Below are 21,243 nucleotides of genomic sequence, written 5' to 3'. Positions count from 1 at the left end.
TGTTGGTGAGGGTGTGTCTGGGGTTTGGGGAGCTGCATCTCCCCCTTGTGGTCACATACCATATTGTGAGCGCTCAGCCAAGGGATTTCTGCTTAGTTGGCATTAATCAGTGGTAAGTATGGTATATAAAGCAAAATACACAGAGAATAGTCTGTGCAGGACTTCTTATACCAAAATGAATATTACATCTAGCGTGAAATACCTAATACACAAAGGTTTTAACTGACAACAAAGAAAAGGATTCTTCTCATATTTAATCAGTGAATAAAAACAAACCTTTTTAGACAGACATGCATATTATATATTGCACAGTAAATTGCCTTTTTTACAGACTCTACTACCACATTTTGCAGTAAAAAAAAATAAACTTTGATCTTTGGTACAATATAAGATATTGCCTAATCCATATTTATGATGTGGCAATTCTTGCACACATTTCATCATACAAAGCAAACTTCAAATGGAAATTCAGATGATGTGTTTACATGCAGCCAACTTCAAGATCTAAAATTTCGAACAGTCTTATACTCTGACTTAAACAAAATACATTAGACTAAACAGATGATCCACCAAGTATGGAAATTTCATCATAGCCGTGGACTCCCTCTGTCTACTGTCTTACTGTTCTAAAATGAAAATTATTCTCGTTGTCTTTGTGGGGGCATGTGAGAGTTGGTATTAAATATTTAAAACTGATCATGTTTGAGAGAAATGGCATTAAAAGGCTCTACTGGCACTAAAATTTAATTAGGTTATTTCTGGCATTACTTTATTATATTTTTTTTTTTGGAAGTACACTTCAGTTCTCACAAGCTGACTTCCACAATAATTATATTGAGAGTTATTAGCAAATTAAAGGGTAGCAACAAAATGCAATATAAAGTGATTATAGAGAATTGTTAGCTATGATAGAAACAAGTGTAAGTCTCTGCATGCGTCTTCTGAGATGGACTTTTGCCCCGACCAGGGTTAGGTCCCCCTTTGTGCTTAGCAATACCAGTTACTTGCTACCCTGAAATGAATAACTATGCTACAAAATACAAGGATGAATGAATGCCTGAAAAGTTTCCAAAAAAGTTTTTAAGGTACAATTAATTTTATGTATACTAGGAAAGAGGTAGAGCTGTATTTTTAACACTAATTCCCAATTACAGGAGTAAATGCCTGGGTTATGCACTGTTTGTTCAGCTAGTCTATGAAATATTAGCACGAACTACAAAATAAAGTAGCCAAAATTACCATAAATTATAAAAATAATGATTATGATCATTTAAAACTGTTGTTCTTGTTATCATTTGTACTGTTAATAGAACACTTTACTATTGTTAAAGTGAAATGAATACATTCTAATGTTGCCTTTCCCTGTTCCTTCAAATAAAAGCTTGGAAGCTTCTCAAAAGCACCGTTGTGCTCTGCCATTTTAGCAGACATGAGCATATCCACAGCAGACTACTTTAATGAAACAGAGTTAATGCCAAGTTTTAAAAATAATTCATTCAAATCATAGTATGTAGTAATGCAGTGTTATTTTATCAACAAATTAGAATCATTTCATCCTGAGCTTTCATACTGCCTTGATTATCTTTGATGCTATCAATGAAAATGTTATTCCTGCTTAACCCCTAGCAAGGTTTGGAAGGACATAAAAAGTATTTACTGTAAATTTACTACAATTGCACATTAAACAGAATTACACTGCTACTTAGGATAGGGCAAGGTAGGCATAAAGCTAGCAGAGGACCTTCTCAAGAGAAAGATGCCTGCATTTAAAGTGACAGAACATTTTAGCATCCTAATGTGGGAAAACATGGACCATTAGCAGAACATGTACAAAGGATTGATGCCCAAGAAATGACACCTCAGTGACCTGGTAAAAGGCAACAAAAATTTAGAAAAGTATTCCAATGTAGTGCTCCTAGCCAAGTAACTAAATACAAATTTGAATTCTTTAGAAAAAGAAAACCGGAAGACATGCTGTCCACTAAACAGCAGCATGTCGTCCAGGATTGGAAAAGATGGTACAGTGTTGCTCATTTTGAGGAACAGGTCAAAGGAGAGATAATGTTGACATTGCCTTTTTAGGGCTGCAGTAAAATGTAGATTGCTAGGAGGAGAGGCAGAGCTTAATTGTCTAAAAGCAGAAAATGGATGAAGTTACCACATTATTTATGTTTACATTCATCTCAAACCAGAAAGAAATTGAATCTGCAGGAGAGGTAGGATGGAAGTATAACGGCTAAAGGAATGGAAAACAAGAGATATTGGAACTAAGAAGGGCTCAGCGGTAGCATTTTTTAGGTGGACAACTTCACAAGCCACCTCACTTTTTTGCTCTCCTTTTATCAAATATTTTGAAAATATTTACTGCGTGTCTGGAATCGTTTTTGGTTGGAAAATGGCTCATGGCAATATTTCACCTCAGTAACAATTCAAATGTTCTACCTGGAGAGATGGTTTGAATTTTTACATTCAGATGTTCATACTTTCAGCAATAAATGAACCAGTCTCAGCAGCACATTTTGTTAATTCTGTTTGATGTCAACACAGACATCTTGAGCTTGTTAATATTCTTTAGAGCAGTGTTTCCCAACCTCGGTCCTGGAGGCACACTGTGGCTGCAGGTTTTTGTTCCAACCAGATTCATAATCAGTCACAACACCTGATAACACTGATCTCATTTAATTAGGTGGCATTATTTTTCTTTTATTCTACATTCAGAAAAGCACAGCATCATGATTTTTACATTTATAAGACATTTTGATATATTTCTGCTTTGGCTATAGATTTAAAATGCTTCACTCTCTTTTGTTGATTTCATTATATTTTTCCCTTTCTCTGTTTAGTTTTTCCCTTTCATTGTATCTTATTAATGACAATTAAAAATGAGCAGAGCTAACGCCCAGGAAAAACAACACTGAAGAATCAAAGGCTGCAACTACTTTAGCGTCAGACCCACTAATTAGTAAATAATGGATTAATTAAACAATTAGAACACCTAAAAAAGTAGAATTAAAATCAATATGAAAATACTGTTAAAAAGTAAAAAATACATTATTCACATATAACTGCTTGGTACATTTTAACAAATATATATATATATATATACTTTTTTTTGTACCAAACTTAGTTTTGTAATTTCCATATTATTCCCAAAACACAAGACTTGGGAATTAACACCTCACTTAATTAGCTTAGGAGTTCAATTAAAAACAGAAGCTGGAACAAAAACCTGCAGCCACAGTGTTCCCCCAGGACCGAGGTTGGGAAACACTGCTTTAGAGCATATGAAATGCAAACAGAAGATAAAAAGGACTCAAGTATGTCTGTTTTCTTGTATTTTACACACAGGTTTATCCTAGTAAGGTTATTAGAGTTTTTAAACATTGTATTTCTCCATTTTTTTAGTTTGTGTTGATAGAGGTTTAATGTATTGTCTATTAATGGCAGGTGTAAATATTGGTTTTCTGAGACTACAAAACAAAATGTACATATGAAAACGCTTATTTTAAATACATTTATTACTATTATTATATGAAAGTCAGACTAATGCCACTTATGAATTAATTCCATTCCAGTCCCTTTTCTGCTCCCTTCCTGGAATGTCCCTCCTACAGCATAAGATCATGTAACCCTCATGCTTATTGACTCACAATCCAATCAGAAGACAGAGGGTCATCAGCCTGCATGACAGGAGCTTCACAGCACAACAGCTTGTCTTCTGATTTGGGTCTGCCAGATCTTTTCTTATCAGAGTTTCTTCCAGTTTCCAATCGCCTTTTAATTGTGTAGGATACTGTACTCACTGACACTTTGATATTTTTTTGCAATTTCTCTAAATGAAAGGCCTACATGTCTAAGGGTAATAATGTTCTGTTGCATTTAATTTGTTAGATGATGTTTTAATGTCATTATCACTGGAATTTGCAACTTTCCTGAGTGTAGCAATAGAGGCTGTTCCAGCTCTGCTTGCTTTTATGTAATTGGCAGAAGTTGGGAAACTTGTACAAATTGTTTGTTTGCTTCAGCTTGCAAGGCTTAATTTACTTTAATTGCTGCAGAACATCTGTAGGGTTGTAACCTATATGTAATATTCCGAAACTTCCCTTTATTCAATTTTTTTCTAACGCTAAACTTTTAAATTTAAACTTCTGGCAGTATAATGCTTACCTTTTCCACATTTAGGTCTTTCATTGCATTTCAACTCATTACATTTGAAGAAAAACAGGAAAGGCGAAGATGTTCTAAACTTTTTACCAGTAGTGTATATGTTTGAGAAACTGAGATATTTTGTTAACTGTTTAGGAATGGCTATTTCTATGAATGCTTAGAAATAATCATTTTGTTTTAAACATACCTGGTTTTAACCTGAATATATAGTATTAACTCCAAAATGCAATGATTTATTGAAAACACATTTAAGGCCCTCCAATTGACTGCTCAGCACTGTTTTCTGACTTGACAGGGGCTCTACGCCAGAAATCCAGAAGTAGGTTTGTGAATAGTATATGTTACATTTAATTAACAGTAAAAAAAAATGTAATACTGTGAATAATATGCTTAGAGGCATTTTTTCACGTGCACAGTATATAAGAAATTGTTAAGATTTCAAACCACATACATTTACTTCTAAATTGTTACTTTACGTCATTTATTATGCAGAACATAGCTACTTATAGACCGATCCACCCTCAACATTTGGTTTATCGCTAACCTTTGCCTTCCAGCACCAGCACTTGCAGTTGTGGGCTTGATTTCAGCAGCTCCCAAGCAGCAGTGAGACCCGACAGACCCGCTCCAACGATCACCACGTCCCACATCGCAGCGCCATTGGCAGGGACCGAGAGCTGCAGGGCTGCAGCCCGCTGACTCTTTCTTCCCATTTTGATCAGTTAATGCAACGCCTAGCTTTGGTGTATCTCTTGCTGACAAGGGGAACTGACTGAAACAAAACGAAAGTACTGACAATTGGTGCTGCCCAATCTGTTTGACGCATGCTTGAACACTTTACGACATGAAGGCTTTCAATACGCACGCGCGCGCTGATCGGGCCAGCCACAGCATAGACATAGAATTACTAGACGCCGCATGACCGGCAGCATCGTACGTCCACGTCGCCGCCACATTGCGAGTGGCACTACTGTGGCGTGAAGTAATGGATAAAGATGCCTTCTCACGCATGTGCTGCTTTGGATTGTACAAACCGCTGTATGCTCTAAATTTGATCCCGGGGGATTCAATTTTAAAGGTAGGGCTGAATAATTGTTTCGGTTATGGCCATTAGACAGTCTCGTTTTATAATCTTAGCACTCAAGGTCACCTTACAATAAAATTAAACAACATTAGTAAAATTAAAACAAGAGGATGATAAATCAAAAAACAATTAGCAAACAAGCAAAGATAACTGGCAGTAACAGTGCAAAATTCACAATTGGTATGCTAGTTTGAAAAGAGAAGTTTTGAGGGCAGTTTTAAAATGTGTTATTGAATCGAGCTAACGTATATGAGAGGGGAGAGAGTTCCCGAGTTGAGGAGCACTATGAGAGACGCTCGAGCTCCCATAGCACTGAGTCTGTGTGGTACAGAAAGTAGAGCTGCAGCTGCAGATGAGGATCTGAGTGAGCGAGAGGAGTACAAGTCTGGAGGAGATCAGTGAGGTTGTGGAGAGCTTTAAATGTTCAGTGGGATTGGCTCCAGCAGACCCCCGTGACCCTGTATTTGGATTCAGCGGGTTAGAAAATGGATGGATGGTATTGTATTATGTAGTTAACGGGGAGCCAGTGATGTTGAGAGAGAATAGGTGTAATATGTTCAGTGGATTTAGAACAGCAGGTTATTATCCTGGCAGCAGAATTTTGAATATGTTTTAAGCGATTGATACATTTTTGGGGGTTGCCAGATAGAATAGCATTACAGTAATCCTATACGTCAGGTGACTCAGGCATTAACCAATACTTCAGTACTGTGTTGCGTAAGAGCAGGACGAAGTTTAGAAATGTTTTGGAGATGGAAGAAAGCAGTCCGAGAAATGTTACTTACATGGGAGGAATTATTTAATAATAATAATAAAAACAATAATAATTATTATCATTATTTAATAATTGCCATTATTAGTGTATAAATGGATATAAATACTTGCATGTAAATAACTCGACAAAATCTGTTGTATGTAAACAATACTGTTTTAAACGTTATTGTCTTTTCATCAGAAAACCCGGTTTCCACGTCAACCTGTATTAGTTTAAATGGCACTTTTGCCACTTGCAGTAGGGCGGACGCGCTGACGTATTGTGTCGATTGGGCAACATAGTGAATGGGGCGTCTACCTGTAATATGTCTATGCTGACACACACCGCATGCGCTTAATGAAAAAAACAAAAAAATCCACTTTACGACACGGCCGATCTGAACTGTGCATGCCGATTCACAACTTGACATTACGGTATATTCATTTTAGTTTCGCTTTGGTTGACCATAATGAGATTATTCATCCTGCAAAATAAATGAAGCAGCTTTCTTGGCGTAATGTTGATATCCAAGGTTTGATCGCATTAAGGGGAAGCATAGGTGTGCACACCTGATGAGCCCCAATTAGGGCGAAACACGTGTATTCTTTGTATTATTTGGCAGGTACTGTGTGTGTACATATTATATAATAAGTATGTAGTGTTTTTATTTTTCCACTCACGTAATAAATTAAAGTCCACTTTCCGTTTTGATATATTGTTGCAATTTCCCTTTTTACAGTAAGTTGCTTACTGCTATAATTCATATTTGTAATATGTTTGTTCTTAGTGATGTGTTTTTAATGTTGTTTCAAGGTGTCTCTGTAACCCGAAACCAAACTTACCTATTAAGACAATAAAGTTGAACTGAATTTAACAGCTGTAAAATAAAATATTCTCCAGTAACTGAACAGAATTTAACAACATGAAATAGTTCAGTTTATGATGAACACCATGTGGACAGAGTGCCGTGATATTCTTTCTTACAAGTTTAGTCAACATAACAAACCATTGTTTGTGTGCAGACTCATCTCATGTGAATGGTTTTATTAACCCATATTGATACAGAGACAGTTCATTTTTATAACTTTAAGAAAAGAAAATACAATACACTTTTTCATACATTTTTATTGAATAAATACTGTAAATGGTATGTTTAAAAATAACAAAAGTAAAAGATCTGTAAACAATGTTTCTCAAAAGAAAAAAAATATACACACACACATACTGTATACAGTATATGAGTAGAAAAATCAGTAATCATAAAGATGTATAAAAGGTAAATGCATTTAACTAGAACACAAATACAGTAATCCCTCCTCGATCGCGGGGGTTGCGTTCCAGACCCCCCCGCGATAGGTGAAACACCGCGAAGTAGAAACCATATGTTTGTATGGTTATTTTTATATATTTTAAGCCCTTTATAAACTCTCCCACACTGTTTATAAATATTCCCTGCACAGTTATACAGCATAATCCCTTTGTATTCTCTTAGATTTTAGGTAAGATTCATTGAAATTATGTATGTAAACACAATGTTTATATACAGTAAAACCTAAATATTATTTTAAAGATATCGAGTGTCTCCGATATCACATATGTTACAGCCATTACGATAAACAGGCCACCAGCAATAAATACTGTGGTAGATAGGGGGCGCTCTCGCTCCCTTGAACCCCTGTCCACGACTCCAAACACCAGGTAAAAGTCCTCAAATTGACTTTATTCTTCAGCCACAGTGTACAAAAACACCCTCTCCTCCACAATACACAATACAAATCACTAATAATAAACAATAAACCAATCCTCCAGCTCCCAGACGCGTTGCCACCCTTCCACCCAGCTCAGCTCGCCGTCTGGGAGCTCCCACAGTCCTTTTATATCTCCTGACCCGGAAGTGTTCCCAATCCCCAGTCCATGTGACTCTCAATCACTTCCGGGTCAGGTACAAGTTCTTTTCTTCACCCTAGAAGCATGTCATTCCTCTTGTCCACATGTGCTTCCGGGGCGTAGGGAAAATATCCATTGCTCCACCCTGCAGCATCCCCTAGTGGCCCCAATGGCATCCAGCAGGGCTGTGCATAAAAACTCCATTGTCCATGATGCCCTGCTGGTCTTCTGGGGACCTCCATGCTGCAAGGAGGGCTCTACCTGGCGGCTTGGGGGTATTGGCTGGGATAAACGGCCGGCCATCCTCCACAATATGTACAATGCAAGAAAAATAGTATACAGTAAATGTGTGTACGGTGACAGTAAATGTGCGTACATGTACTAAGTATTGTAAGTAGAAAATTTAATTATGGTTATTCACCAACAATGACACAATGACTTGTCTGATAACAATGAGTTTAATTTTACTGCACAACAAAGGAGAGTGTTACAGCCCTTCTAAAGGAGCCTCTTCAGGTGATTGTGTAGCACTGCCGTTGTTCTTCTTCTGGCAGTCTTCAATCCAAATCCCTAAAGCAAATTCCATCCAGACTACTGCCTTATTACATCCACTTACAACTCATTTTGCACCCTGGTTAAAAGGACTTTGCGGCTGTAGATCTTTATATTCCTTTCCTACTTTTTAAATAAAAAGAATCGTAGCCTCATTGATGCTGTAATGGCGTCCTACAGAGGTGTAGCTTTCCCTTCCTTCAATAAATCCAAAACGTTTTCCTTTTCGGCAATCGTTAACATCTTCTGTTGGCGCTTGGGCACAGCCCCTGAAGCAGGAGCAGATTGTTTTGGAGCCATAATGAAGGGCTTGACTATGCACAAAGATAAACACAAAAGAGCACAAAAGTTAACTCTTTACACAGCGAGACACATTGATGCTGAATGAGCGAGACGAGACTTCCTGGTTAACACTGCATTCAGCACACAGGAACTTAACTGCGTGCTCTGATTGGTTAGCTTCTCAGCCATCCGCCAATAGCGTCCCTTGTATGAAATCAACTGGGCAAACCAACTGAGGAAGCATGTACAGGAAGTAAAAAGACACATTGTCCGCAGAACCCGCGAAGCAGCGAAAAATCCGTGTTATATATTTAGTTATGCTTACATATAAAATCCACGATAGAGTGAAGCCACGAAAGTCGAAGCGTGATATAGCGAGGGATTACTGTACAATGAAAATGGCCAACAATGGGGAGGTGTTAAAACCTATTACCGAAAGGAAACACAAATATATTTACAGATTCTTTCCTTAGCATTTAAAAAAAATGTTAGCCAAGGTTTTGAACACAGTAAAAGTGAATCATTGCATTTGTCAAAAAAAGGAAAAATGCTATTTTAGCTTTATGAACAAGATACTGCTCAAGAGTCCAGCAATATTCCATGAAAAATGTGTTCTATTTAAACTGATATTTTTCCTGATCTGTCCCTTAACATTTGTTCAGTAATAACATTTCTATATCACCTTTGCTTACTAGTGTAGCTCAAATTGCTCTCTACAAAAAAATTGAAGGCATTATAAAAGTAAATAAGAAGCAAATGGAGGGGTCCTTCTCCTTTGTAATAAATGCACTGCATGGTCAAATGGCTAGGGACAAAGACAAACTTGCAGCTTTCAAGGATGTTGGAGATAATAAACCTCTGGGGTTCCCAAGCCAAAGCCAGCACAGCCCCCTCTGCACATCCCAGCATACATAATTGTGGCTGTCTCAGTCCAATTCCATTTCAGGACATCTTGTGAATTTTGTTGCTCTCTGGCATCATAGGCAGTTTGAGTTGATGTAACAGACAGTGGAGATGCAGGGGGCACCACTGCAATTAACTGGAAAAAGAAAACGAGAAAAACAGCAGAAGTTAGTGCCCAGTGCAGAGCTTACAAACTGTACACAGTACCATTTCTAATCGGTTACAATCAATGCAAGTAATTAAGAAAAAGCAAAATTAGAAAAGTGGGCTTGTTGAAGTTTTTTGAAATGCTTGGCATTTGTAGCCTGGCACTTCTCTATTGGCAAAGTATTCCAGATTTTGTTGCATGAGTACAGAAAGCTGCCGGTTTTTATGGTTGATCTTGGAATTAAAAGCAAAGCAACGTTTGAGAAAACAAATGTTGGGAGCAGACACTCCAAAATACAGGCAGGGTCTAAAATATTCAGAGCCTTCTATATATTTAATAGAACCTTGAAATCAATTCTATGTGAGACAGGCAGCTAGTGTAACGAGACTGAGATGGTTTTCAGAAGAAAAAAAAAAAATAGGCCAATACTTCGTGATCACTTGGCAAAGGCACAGCAGATTAGAGCAGAGGTTTGGAGTATTCTAGAAGTGCCGGGCAGGAGGGCCAGCCACTACTTCAACATGACACACATCTCTCCATCCTTCTTCTTTAACTGCTACCCCATAACATGACCGGGCACTTCTACTTCACTTTGCAGGCTTTGCAGGAATTGTGCACAAATCACTTCTGAAACTGAAAGCCTCAGTAGTCTTACCTGTAGAAATAGCAAATCTAACATGAACTGCACATCATCCCGAATTGGGAATCTTAAAAGCAGGAGAAAACCACATCCAATTATGTCTGAGTATTCGGGTACACTGACATCTGTTCAGCCGCATGGAAGGCTGGTTACCACCGGGCATCCTGTAGGGTCAAGAAAAAAAAAAATACAATAAAAGGGCATTGCTTTTCTAACTGTAGCAATAAGAAATGTTATTTTTAAGGAGCAAGCCTTCTCCATTATATTCAGTTAAAGGTATGTGTTTGTATTTCTATTAGCTTATGACACATGACAACAGCAAGTGCCCAGCCTGCCATTATGCCACATCAGACGCATACCACACTTCTCTCTGATGGCTTTGGATATAAATTTTCAAAATTGCCTGTTTTGTGCCATAGAATTTTTTCTACTAAATAAAGTTAAAGAAATCCATTTAAAAATTACGAATAAATAGTGCCCAATTAACAAATTAATTCATAATTTTGACATTAATATATCCCCAAAATGTATTTTTTGTACAAATGAAGACAAATCCTTTTATTTCTGCTCCCATTCTAAAATTTTTATAAAGATTTACTTCTGGTACTATCTTGAATGACAAACCAATATCTAGATAGATAGATAGATAGATACTTTATTAATCCTAAGGGGAAATTCACATAATCCAGCAGCAGTATACTGATACAAAAAACAATATTTAATTAAAGAGTAATAAAAATGCATGTAAAAACAGACAATAACTTTGAATAATGTTAGCATTTACTCCAAGTTTGGGGGAGAAAGTATCTCCTCAGTCTGTCAGTGGAGCAAGACAGTGACAAAAGTCTGTCACTAAAGCTACTCCTCTGCCTGGAGATGACACTGTTTAGTGGATGCAGTGGATTCTTCATGATTGACAGGAGTTTGCTTAGTGCGCGTCGCTCTGCCACAGATGTCAAACTGTCCAGTTTCATTCCTACAATAGAGCCTGCCTTCTTAACAAGTTTGTCCAGGCATATAGAAATACATATATAAAAACAGGTGTGAGACATCCTTCTTCTTTATGCTGCTTCCCCAGCACACCACCGCGTAGAAAAGGGCACTTGCCACAACCATCTGGTAGAACATCTGCAGCATCTTATTGTAATAATATTATTATTATCTCACTGTTTAATTATTGTGCTTTTTCTGTTGAAGACTAAATGTCAGAAGATGCAGTAAATGCAGTTTCTTTGCATCGTAAATTTCCTATTCATAAGTGTATAAAGTTCATAATGTTAGACCCTCTATTACATCTTTCTGTATGGACATTAATATGCTAGAAATAGCTTTAAAAATGGAAAACGCACTAAAGCAATTAAAACGTGTAAAATTCTGATCTGCTTCATTAACAATTTGTAATGCTATTATCTGCATCCCGCTATCTTGTAATAACTTAGTTGTTGCTACTCCTGTATGTAATTTAGCCTTCATCATTATATTTAACTTTATTATGGAAAAATTTATTGCATTGATGTAATCTGATATCAACATAATAAAAAAATATCGATGGCTTTGGAGGGCACACTTTACTTTAATTCTATTTCTAATTCGACACCTCGATTACGTTGTTTTGATTAATTGTTAGCATGCCGTTCACTATTTAAAAATGTGAACAAATGTTAAAAGAAACACACCACCAAATGCTAATAGGGTGTTAAGAAATAAATAAAATACATCCATTAACCCAAATACAGAAAATGTTGTAACTGTCATATTTAAACCACGAGATTACGAAGGTCGCGTTGCAACTTAAAATGAAAACCCTTTTTGCATTTTTCATCAATATTATGTACTTACAAAAAGCTATACTTATCCATTATAAAGTTCACAGACACGAGTTGCATTTCATTTCACTCCCTCTTCATTCAATTGAAGTTAAATTTTTCAGGTGACAAATTTTCTTCCAAGACATTATAAAATTCAAAAGTTGCCATCTTTTCCAGTAAGAAGTTCACTTACAGACGGAGATAAACGGCAACACAAAAATTACTTGCAAGTACAATTAAAACCCCAGGGAGGGTCAAAGATGGCGGAGTAGCAACCTTTTTGTAGGCTCCGGAACTTTTTCAGTTTTAGTCCTGGATTTATGAACTTTTTTTCACAATAACCCAGTATTTGTGGACCAAAGTTAACCGCTATCCAAATAACCAACTATTGTATTTAGCAAATTCACCATAATTACTTTGTCTTTTTTGATAACTACACTGCGAATAAGATGGATCATGATTTCAACTTGTCGGTGCTCAGAGAGGCGTGTGATGACGATGATACTGAAGACCTGAAAATCGATGAAACTACATCCAAAGAACACAAAATTAACTGGGCTCATACACCAACAAAAGGTCCGAAACCCGAAGAAAATAAAAGGGACATGAGCCCAGAAAATGGAGGATGAGAATACCGTCTCAGCTATCCTGCATGCAGTCAACATCTTAATGCAGAAGGTGGACGAACAGACGTCGCTGCTGTGAAAGTTTGAAAAGAGTATTGATGTGAACAGAGCAGAAATAAGAAAAAACAAAGAAGGGATAGCCATGCTCCAGGAGAAAATTGTTGAGCTTAAGAAAGAAAACGGATTTCTGCTCAGCTCTAGTGAGGAACAAGCTCGTTACAAAAGGAGGTGGAATCTGAGGCTAACTGGTCTTCCCGAGAAAGATGACGAAAACACGAGAGAGACAGTCATTGGGATACTCGCCAGAGTTGTGCCTATGTCTGTGGATAGACTTCAAGAAACTGTCGACACTGCATCGATTAGGAAGAAAGGGAAACGCTGCATCCTCCATGACCCCGAGAGCCATAATCATCCAGTTCAGCATGAGAACGATCCGGGATGACGTCTGAAAGAAATCATCTCTTTGCAGACTCTCGCATCTCTCGAACATCTGCTTTAAGGAAGACTTCTCCAAAGAAGACCAGGAGGATCAAGCCAAACTGTGGCCGATGGTCCAGGAAGCCAGCAGTAAGGTGAAGAGAGTGTTTTTGAAGGAAGGCTACACTCTGATTGACAACCAAAGAGTGAACCCTGAACTGAATATTATGTTTCACAGTTTCACTTCACAGGTAGGCTGATGTTAAATCGGCTTTAATATTTCATGTTCTCTGATTGTTAAGGGTTATTGCACTACTTGTTTATACGAAGGACACAGCTGCTCGTTCCTGGGTGTCTAAATTTTACTGTTTATTCAAAAAGTTTACAGAGGTTTTTATGTTATCTTTTTATCTTGTTGAATGCTAGGGGGCTAAAAAACACTGAAACGCAAGGTAATTTTTCTTTTCTGCAAGGAGCAAAAGGCTAACTGTGTTTTCTTGCAAGAGACCCATTCAGTGGAGGCAGACACTAAGTTCTGGAAAATACTGTGGGGAGACTCTGTTTTCTTTAGTCATGGGACATCTCATTTAGCTGGAGTGATAATTTTATTTAATAGGTTTCCGGGTAATGACATAGACTATAAAAGTGATTCTGATGGACATTGGCTAATGGTGGTGTCAGAAATTCATGGTTCAAACTATAATGTGTTATGTGTGTATGGATACAATAATAGAGCACAGAACAAAAAACTTCTTACTTTCCTATGTGAAAGATTGGAGCAATGGAAGTTGCGTTATTCAGTCGACAAGATTATAATGGCAGGAGACTTTACGTTTTCCATATAGCGCATCATGTCACATTTTTAATGATCATATTCTTAACGTGGTCACCAGAGTCAGCCTGTGCAACTATTGGAGACTGAAAAATCCCACTACAACTCAATACACTTGGTTTAATTCCTCAAACAATGGTCAATGTTCAAGGATAGATTGCTGGTTAATTTCAAACAATTTGAGCAATGATATTTCAAAGTGTGAAATCTCAGCATCTCCTCTAACTGATCACTATGTGATTTCTTTGTCCATTTCATTAACTAAAGAGGGACCTCGTAATCTTATTTGGAAGTTTAATACCAATCTTCTAAATAATGAAAACTTTTGTACTGAAGTGAAACAATTAATTAATTGAGGAAATTTGCCATCTGGAAATGTCAAGTTTAAGCAAATGGGAATGGTTCAAAATCAAAGTTAAATAGGTGGCAATTCAAATAAGCAAATCCTCTACTAAACAGAAAAAATATGAGCAACAAAACATTATTGAGGGCATTAATAAGTTATGATGCAAACAAGATTTATCATTGGATGAACAAATACAACTAAACAATTTTCAATCTCAATTAGACAAACTGTTTTTTGAGAAAGCAAACAGTGATTTTATTCGCTTAAGAGCCCAATGGATTGAAGAGGGGGAAAAAAAACTCTTTCTTCTTTTAATTTGGAAAACCAGTGACAAGCTAAAAAAAATTCAAAAACTGATTATCAAGCGGGTTACAACTGATGATCAAGACCAAATAAATGAGGAAATCTTACAGTTTTACAGCAACCTTTATGTTAAATTATTCTGCGGATAATGGTACTGCATTTCTTGGGAAAATTAAAGGTTTTATTAAAACACTGGAGGAAGATTTGAAGGGTTTTACAGAGGGTGACCTCAGAATTGATGAGCTGGACAAAGCAATTAGACAAATGCCCATGGGCAAATCACCAGGAATTGATGGGTTAATGGTAGAATTTTACTCCTTTTTCTGGAATGATATTAGAGTAATGCTTTACAATGGCTATTTAGAATGTATCTCAACAACTAATCCCTCCCCCACAATGAAACAAGGTCTCATCACTCTAATCCCAAAACTGAACAAAGACAAACTTCTATGGGATAATTGGAGACCCATAACCCTTCTGTGCAATGATTTCAAATTATTGGCTCATGTTTATACAAACCGTTTGTAGTGATTAACACATATAGTGGATGAATGTTAGTCGGCTTTTATAAAAGGAAGAAATAAACATAATCATATTAGACTGATTCTTGATATGATTGATTATCGAGAGCTAATTAAAACAGAAAGCCTGGTGTTATTTCTAGACTTTTATAAAGCTTTTAAAACTGTTGAACATTCTTTTTTGCTTGAAATGTTTTGTTTTACACTAATATCTTTAGCTCGCTTTCCTTTAGTCCCGGAATGACCCCTAGGTTTGAGGTGAAATGAGGTATTCAACAGGTATGCCCAATTTCCCCTAAGCTGTTCATACTGACCACTCAATTACTAGTGCTAATCATCCAAAATGACCCCGATCTATGAAGCATAACCATTTTTGACAAAGAATATAGAATCAGTCAATTTGTGAACGATACAGCTGTTTTTAAAAAACAAATCCATGGTAATTAAAACTCTCGATATTATTTCTTTATTCTCCCAGGCTTCAGGACTATGTCTGAATATTAAAAATGCGAATTATTACCTATCCACACATGTTCTGATTCTAATATTGCTTCAATAAGAGTAGAACCACAAGTGAAATATTTAGGAATAGTGGTATCTAAAAACATGATCAGAAGGGAAGACACCAACATCTGTAATCGTATTGTCGATATGAAGAGATCTCTTAGTCATTGGCTGACCAGAGATATTGCTATATTTGGTAGAGTCATCCTTTCCAAAGCTGAAGGTCTATCCAAATTAATTTACCCATCTTATTCTCTGTATGTCTCTCCCCAAAACATAAAGAAAGTGAACTCAGTAATTTTTCAATTTCTATGGAAAAATAAAACCCACTATATTAAAAATCACAGTTAGTAAAAGATTAGGATAAGTGTGGTGTTAAAGCCTTAGACTTTGAATCAATGGTTGGAACATTTTAAGATTGGCTCAAAGCTTGTTTATCACAATCTGATTCCATGTGGTTTCATATACCCAGATCTGTTTTTTAAAAAAATAGCAGGAATTGAGATTCTATTAAAATGCGACTTTGAGATTAGTAAAATTCCTGTTAAATTATCTAGTTTCCACAAACGGATCCTTTCTTTCTGAAAAATGATATTCACACACTACTTTTCTCCCCACATGTCTACCCTATGGAACTACAGAGTGATAACAGTTAATAGAAAGTCATTATTTAATAGAAACTGGTTTGAGAGTGATATCTTGTTTGTAACTGATTTGTTGGACTCAGAAGGCAATCTTTTAGATTATATGTCCTTTTTGAAGAAATTTAAATTAGGTTGTACTCAAAAAGAATACAGGCAGGTTTGTCAAGCAATCCCATTGGCATTAAGGCAGTTAATGTACAACATCATGTTATATTCAGAAGTCAAACCAGCATTGCGAAACTTAAGAATTGGCAATTGTAATCTAAATGATAGTTAAGGTTATTAGAGCAAATTTTAAATCCATTATTTTTCATGATTTTAACTCGGGAAAGCATTTGCAAGTTTTTAACGGGGATCAGTCAATTCTTGAAAAGGCTTTTTCTAAATTTAAGTGGCCTGTTTCCTCAAAAATTAAAGAAACAAATTTCAAAATAATTAGTAATATATACCCGGTGGCAGAATTTTTAAAAAGAATATTTAAATTTGAGGTGGACCTGTGTTCTTTTTGTAATTCAACTTGTGAAACATTACAACACTTGTTCTTTTCATGTCCTGTTTCGGACAAGTTTTGGTTAGAAATACACAGCTGGTTATCATCCAAGGTTAATGATATCCCACACTTTGACTTCTCTCATATTATGTTCTACATGGATAACTTATACCCATCTGTCTCTGATATGATTAACATTGTCGTTCTCTTAGGTAAATACCATATACACTGTAGTAAGTGGAGAAATAGCAAACCGACTTTTACATGGTTCATTAATGATTTTAAACAATACTTCCTATCACTTAAACTGAAATCCAGCAAATTTCTAAGGATTTACGATAACATATCTCATTTATTACTGTTTTGATTTATGCCTCCTGTGTCTATTGGCCTGTGCTCCCTATTTGTTATCTTGCACTATTTTGTATACTGTAAAATTTATATAGCCCCCCTGCACAGTGAATATTTATACTTTTTTGAATGTTGAATTTATATTCTCTACGAGAGTTTTGTATTGTATTGTGTTTCATTTAGTAATAAAAAAAATAATAATTCAACTGACGAGTGATGTGTGTCATAAAACATTAGACATGTGCAGTACAAATCGGGCAGCATCGTGAAATCAATTTTTATTAAGCAGAGGGCGCGTGTTTGAGACAAATTGGATGGGGACTCGTGTTGCAAAGTAAAATAAACGCAGATCGGGCAGGATCGTAATAGCTCTGTGCATGCATGCGCGTGCGGCTCGGGTTGTCTTGTGACTGGCAAGGCAGGCACTGCAGATAGGGTAGTGACACCCTGTACAAATCTTTGGGTGCGTTTGTCCTGGAAATGATAACGAATGAGTTTTACGAGTGTTTCCCCGAAACCTGTCGTTATTCGGCATTTAAAGTATTTAAGTATTTCTTTACTGTGCTTCTCACCATTGTCTATGTAAGAAAAGCAGACTGTAATATAACAGGACTGTTGATTCTACCTAGTTCATTGGTTAAATGTGTATTATGTTGTCACATAATGTGAAAATTAGAAAAAAGTAATTGAATATTCAATTAACAAACAGCAAAGCTGAAAATAAAGAAATTAAAATTTCAACTAACAAGTATAATTAATTTAACCTTAGTGGAAAATTAGTCAGTCAGTCATTTTCTAACCCGCTATATCTTAACACAGGGTCACGGGGGTCCGCTGGAGCCAATCCCAGGCAACACAGGGTGCAATGCAGGAACAAATCCCAGACATGCAATCTTCTTGCAAGGAGGAGTCGGGAAGCAAACCCAGGTCTCCTTACTGTGAGGCAGCAGTGCTACAACTGCACCACCGTGCCGCCCCTTGTGGAAAATCAAAAGGGCTCAAAACATGGGGGTGATTTTCTTGCAAAAAAGAACAATAACGAGCAGTGAAAAAGCAACACTTCACAACAGAAGAATTTAAACAATTTATAAAAGAGGTGGCAAAAAAATGAAACTATTCTTTTCCAAAACACAGGGAAGCTCCCCCGAGGACTTGCACAGACACCACAATTGTTATCTTCCCAGTGCGCTTTTCTGCAACACTGCGTGTGCTTTGGGGTGTGGCGTTATAAGTCAGCCACAGTCTGGTGATTCAGCACTGACGTTACCAGGTATTCGCGAAAAGGATTCGCTCTGTCTTCCTGTAACCAACCACCAACAAACACACCATATCTGACACACTTCACGATTAGATCCGATAATCATCCTGTGTATTTTTTGGCTGCTTGGCCCCAGGGTCTTTAAAACGTCCCTGATAGGCGATTGCATATCACCTGGACATTTAATGCTGACATGTATGGTTGGGACAGTGAATGGGGATGAGCGTTATTATATCTTCTGCACCTTTAATTTTGGTGTCATACATGGCATTGTATTATGTTAATTCCAAGGCGACTTGTATTTGACACACAATTGGTTATATTTTGTGTTTTTTTTTTCCAATTGGAGTACAGGCAGGTGATGTGTCTTGTTCATGGTCACATAATGTCAGTAGCGGGATTTGACTACACAACGTCTCCTCGAACCGCAACCTTATCGTGGTGGAGGGGTTTGCGTGTCCCAATGATCCTAGGAGCTGTTGTCCGGGGCTTTATGCCCCCGCTAGGGTCAGCCAAGGCAAACTGGTCCTAAGTGAGGGATGAGACAAAGAGCAGTTCAACCAAACCTCCTATGAAGAACAAAAACCTTGGACGACCTTTTTCCCTCGCCCGGACGCAGGTCACTGGGGTCCCCTTCTGGAGACAGGCCTGGAGGTGGGGCTCGATGGTGAGCGCCTGGTGGCTGGGCCTGCACCCATGGGACTCAGCCGGGCACAGCCCGAAGAGACAACATGGGATCCCCTTCCCATGGGCTATATGGTCACATAGTCGAACCTCAGATTCAGGAGGAACAGTGTGGTTTTCGTCCTGGTCGCGGAACAGTGGACCAGCTCTACACCCTTAGCAGGGTCCTGGAGGGTGCATGGGAGTTTGCCCAACCAGTCTACATGTTTTGTGGACTTGTAAAGGGCGTTCGACCGTGTCCCTCAGGGACTCCTGTGGGGGGTGCTCCGGTAGTATGGGATACTGGAACCCCTGATAAGGGCTGTTCGGTCCCTGTAGAACCGGTGTCGGAGCTTGGTCCGCATTGCCGGCAGTAAGTCAAACCTGTTTTCAGTGAGAGTTGGACTCCGCTAGGGCTGCCCTTTGTCACCGATTCTGTTTATAACTTTTATGGACAGAATTTCTAGGCGCAGCCAGGGTGTTGAGGGGGTCCGGTTTGGTGGAGTCAGGATTGGGTCACTGCTTTTTGCAGATGATGTTGTCCTGTTTGCTTCTTCAGGCCGTGATCTTCAGATCTCTCTGAAGCGGTTCGCGGCTGGGATGGGAATCGGCACCTCCAAATCCGAGACCATGGCCCTCAGCCGGAAAAGGGTGGCATGCCCTCTCAGGGTTGGGAAAGAGATCCTGCCCCAAGTGGAGGAGTTCAAGTATCTCAGGGTCTTCACGAGTGAGGGAAGAATAGAGCGTGAGATCGGCAGGCGGATCGGTGCAGCGTCCTCAGTGATGCGGGCTCTGCATCTGTTTGTCATGGTGAAACAGGAGCTGAGCCGTAAGGCAAAACTCTCAATTTACCAGTCGATCTACGTTCCTACCCTCACCTATGGTCATGAGCTATTGTTAGTGACCGAAATAACGCGAATACAAGCGGCTGAAATGAGTTTTCACTGTAGGGTGTCTGGTCTTTCCCCTATAGATAGTGTGATGCTCAGTCATCTGGGAGGGGCTCAGAGTAGAGTTGCTGCTCCTCCGGATCGAGAGGAGTCAGATGAGGTGGCTTGGACATCTGATTAGGATGCCTCCTGGACGCCTCCCTGGCGAGGTGTTCCGGGCACGTTCAACCGGGAGGAGGTCCCGGGGAAGACCCAGGACACGCTGGAGGGACTATGTCTCCTGGCTGACCTGGGAATGACTCGGGATTCCCCTGGGATAGCTAGATGAAGTGGCGGGGGAGAGGGAAGTCTGGACATCTCTGCTCAAGCTGCTGGCCCCGCGAACTGACCTCGGATAAGCGGAAGAGGATGGATGGATGGATGGACGTTAGGTTTGCAGAGTGCATGGAGCAATAGTAATCTACGAGCGCAGACACAGCAGCCTTGCCAGTCATGTTCACTACCGGCAGTGCATAAACGGAGAGGGTCAGCACAGATAATCTGGATGGGGCTTTGGGGGTCCCAGGCAAAAGCTGTCCTCCAACTCACCCTCCCCCGAGTGTGAACATGGTTAAAACTATTATGTTAGTTCATCGTATAAATAAATACAGTCAACAGGGAGGATTTAATAAAACACAAGTCCTTAAAACATGAAATAAAAACGGCAATAAACAAATTTCTATAGGAAATAGAAATACAACAATAGAATAAAGTACATTGTAAACATCTAAATAAATTAAATGAAAAGCTAATACGTATATGGTTTATGAGATCATAACAAATACAAATTGCACACTGACACATTAAAAACAAAAAAGCTGCACATAATAGAAATGATAAAGGCTCTTGAAAGTATTACTGTAACTTTCAAAATTGTCTGCAAGCATTGACTACAGCAAATGCAGCCGCTAATGTCCTCCAGGTTCAAATACCTTCAAACACTGTGCGCAGCTGAAATTATGCACATGGTTGATCTCAAGTAATAGCTTTAAAGAAAAAAACTTCTCTCATTAGAGGCAACACGGGAACAGTCAGGACTTCTTAGACCATCGTCTCTCTTTTACTCACTAGCTCTGCGGCAGATTTGGAGCTGCTGATTTTGGTAGTGCACTGATTGCAGTGGGATTCGGAGAA

General features: G+C 38.3%; 1 protein-coding gene and 1 long non-coding RNA gene across 4 annotated transcripts in view; one reads left to right on the top strand and one right to left on the bottom strand.

Moving 5' to 3' along the window:
• The window catches only part of si:ch211-127i16.2 (probable flavin-containing monoamine oxidase A), a 123,669-nt gene extending 118,656 nt beyond the window's left edge, over positions 1–5,013 (bottom strand). For 2 of the 3 annotated variants that reach the window (XM_039769666.1, XM_039769667.1), the window contains exon 1: positions 4,712–5,012. In XM_039769666.1, coding sequence (XP_039625600.1) covers positions 4,712–4,880 — 169 coding nt within the window. In that variant the 5' untranslated portion in view covers positions 4,881–5,012. Of the gene's footprint in view, positions 1–4,711 lie in introns of all 3 variants that reach the window. The other variant, XM_039769668.1, reaches the window with a different exon arrangement.
• LOC120539524 overlaps positions 3,247–21,243 on the top strand; it is a 32,407-nt gene continuing 14,410 nt past the window's right edge. The window contains exon 1 of the long non-coding RNA XR_005635620.1: positions 3,247–3,317. This is a non-coding gene — a long non-coding RNA (uncharacterized LOC120539524). The remainder of the gene's footprint in view (positions 3,318–21,243) is intronic.

Source organism: Polypterus senegalus, chromosome 11 (assembly GCF_016835505.1).
Source record: "Polypterus senegalus isolate Bchr_013 chromosome 11, ASM1683550v1, whole genome shotgun sequence".
NCBI classification, from domain to species: Eukaryota; Metazoa; Chordata; class Cladistia; order Polypteriformes; family Polypteridae; genus Polypterus; species Polypterus senegalus.
This window is presented reverse-complemented; position numbering and strand designations above follow the sequence as displayed.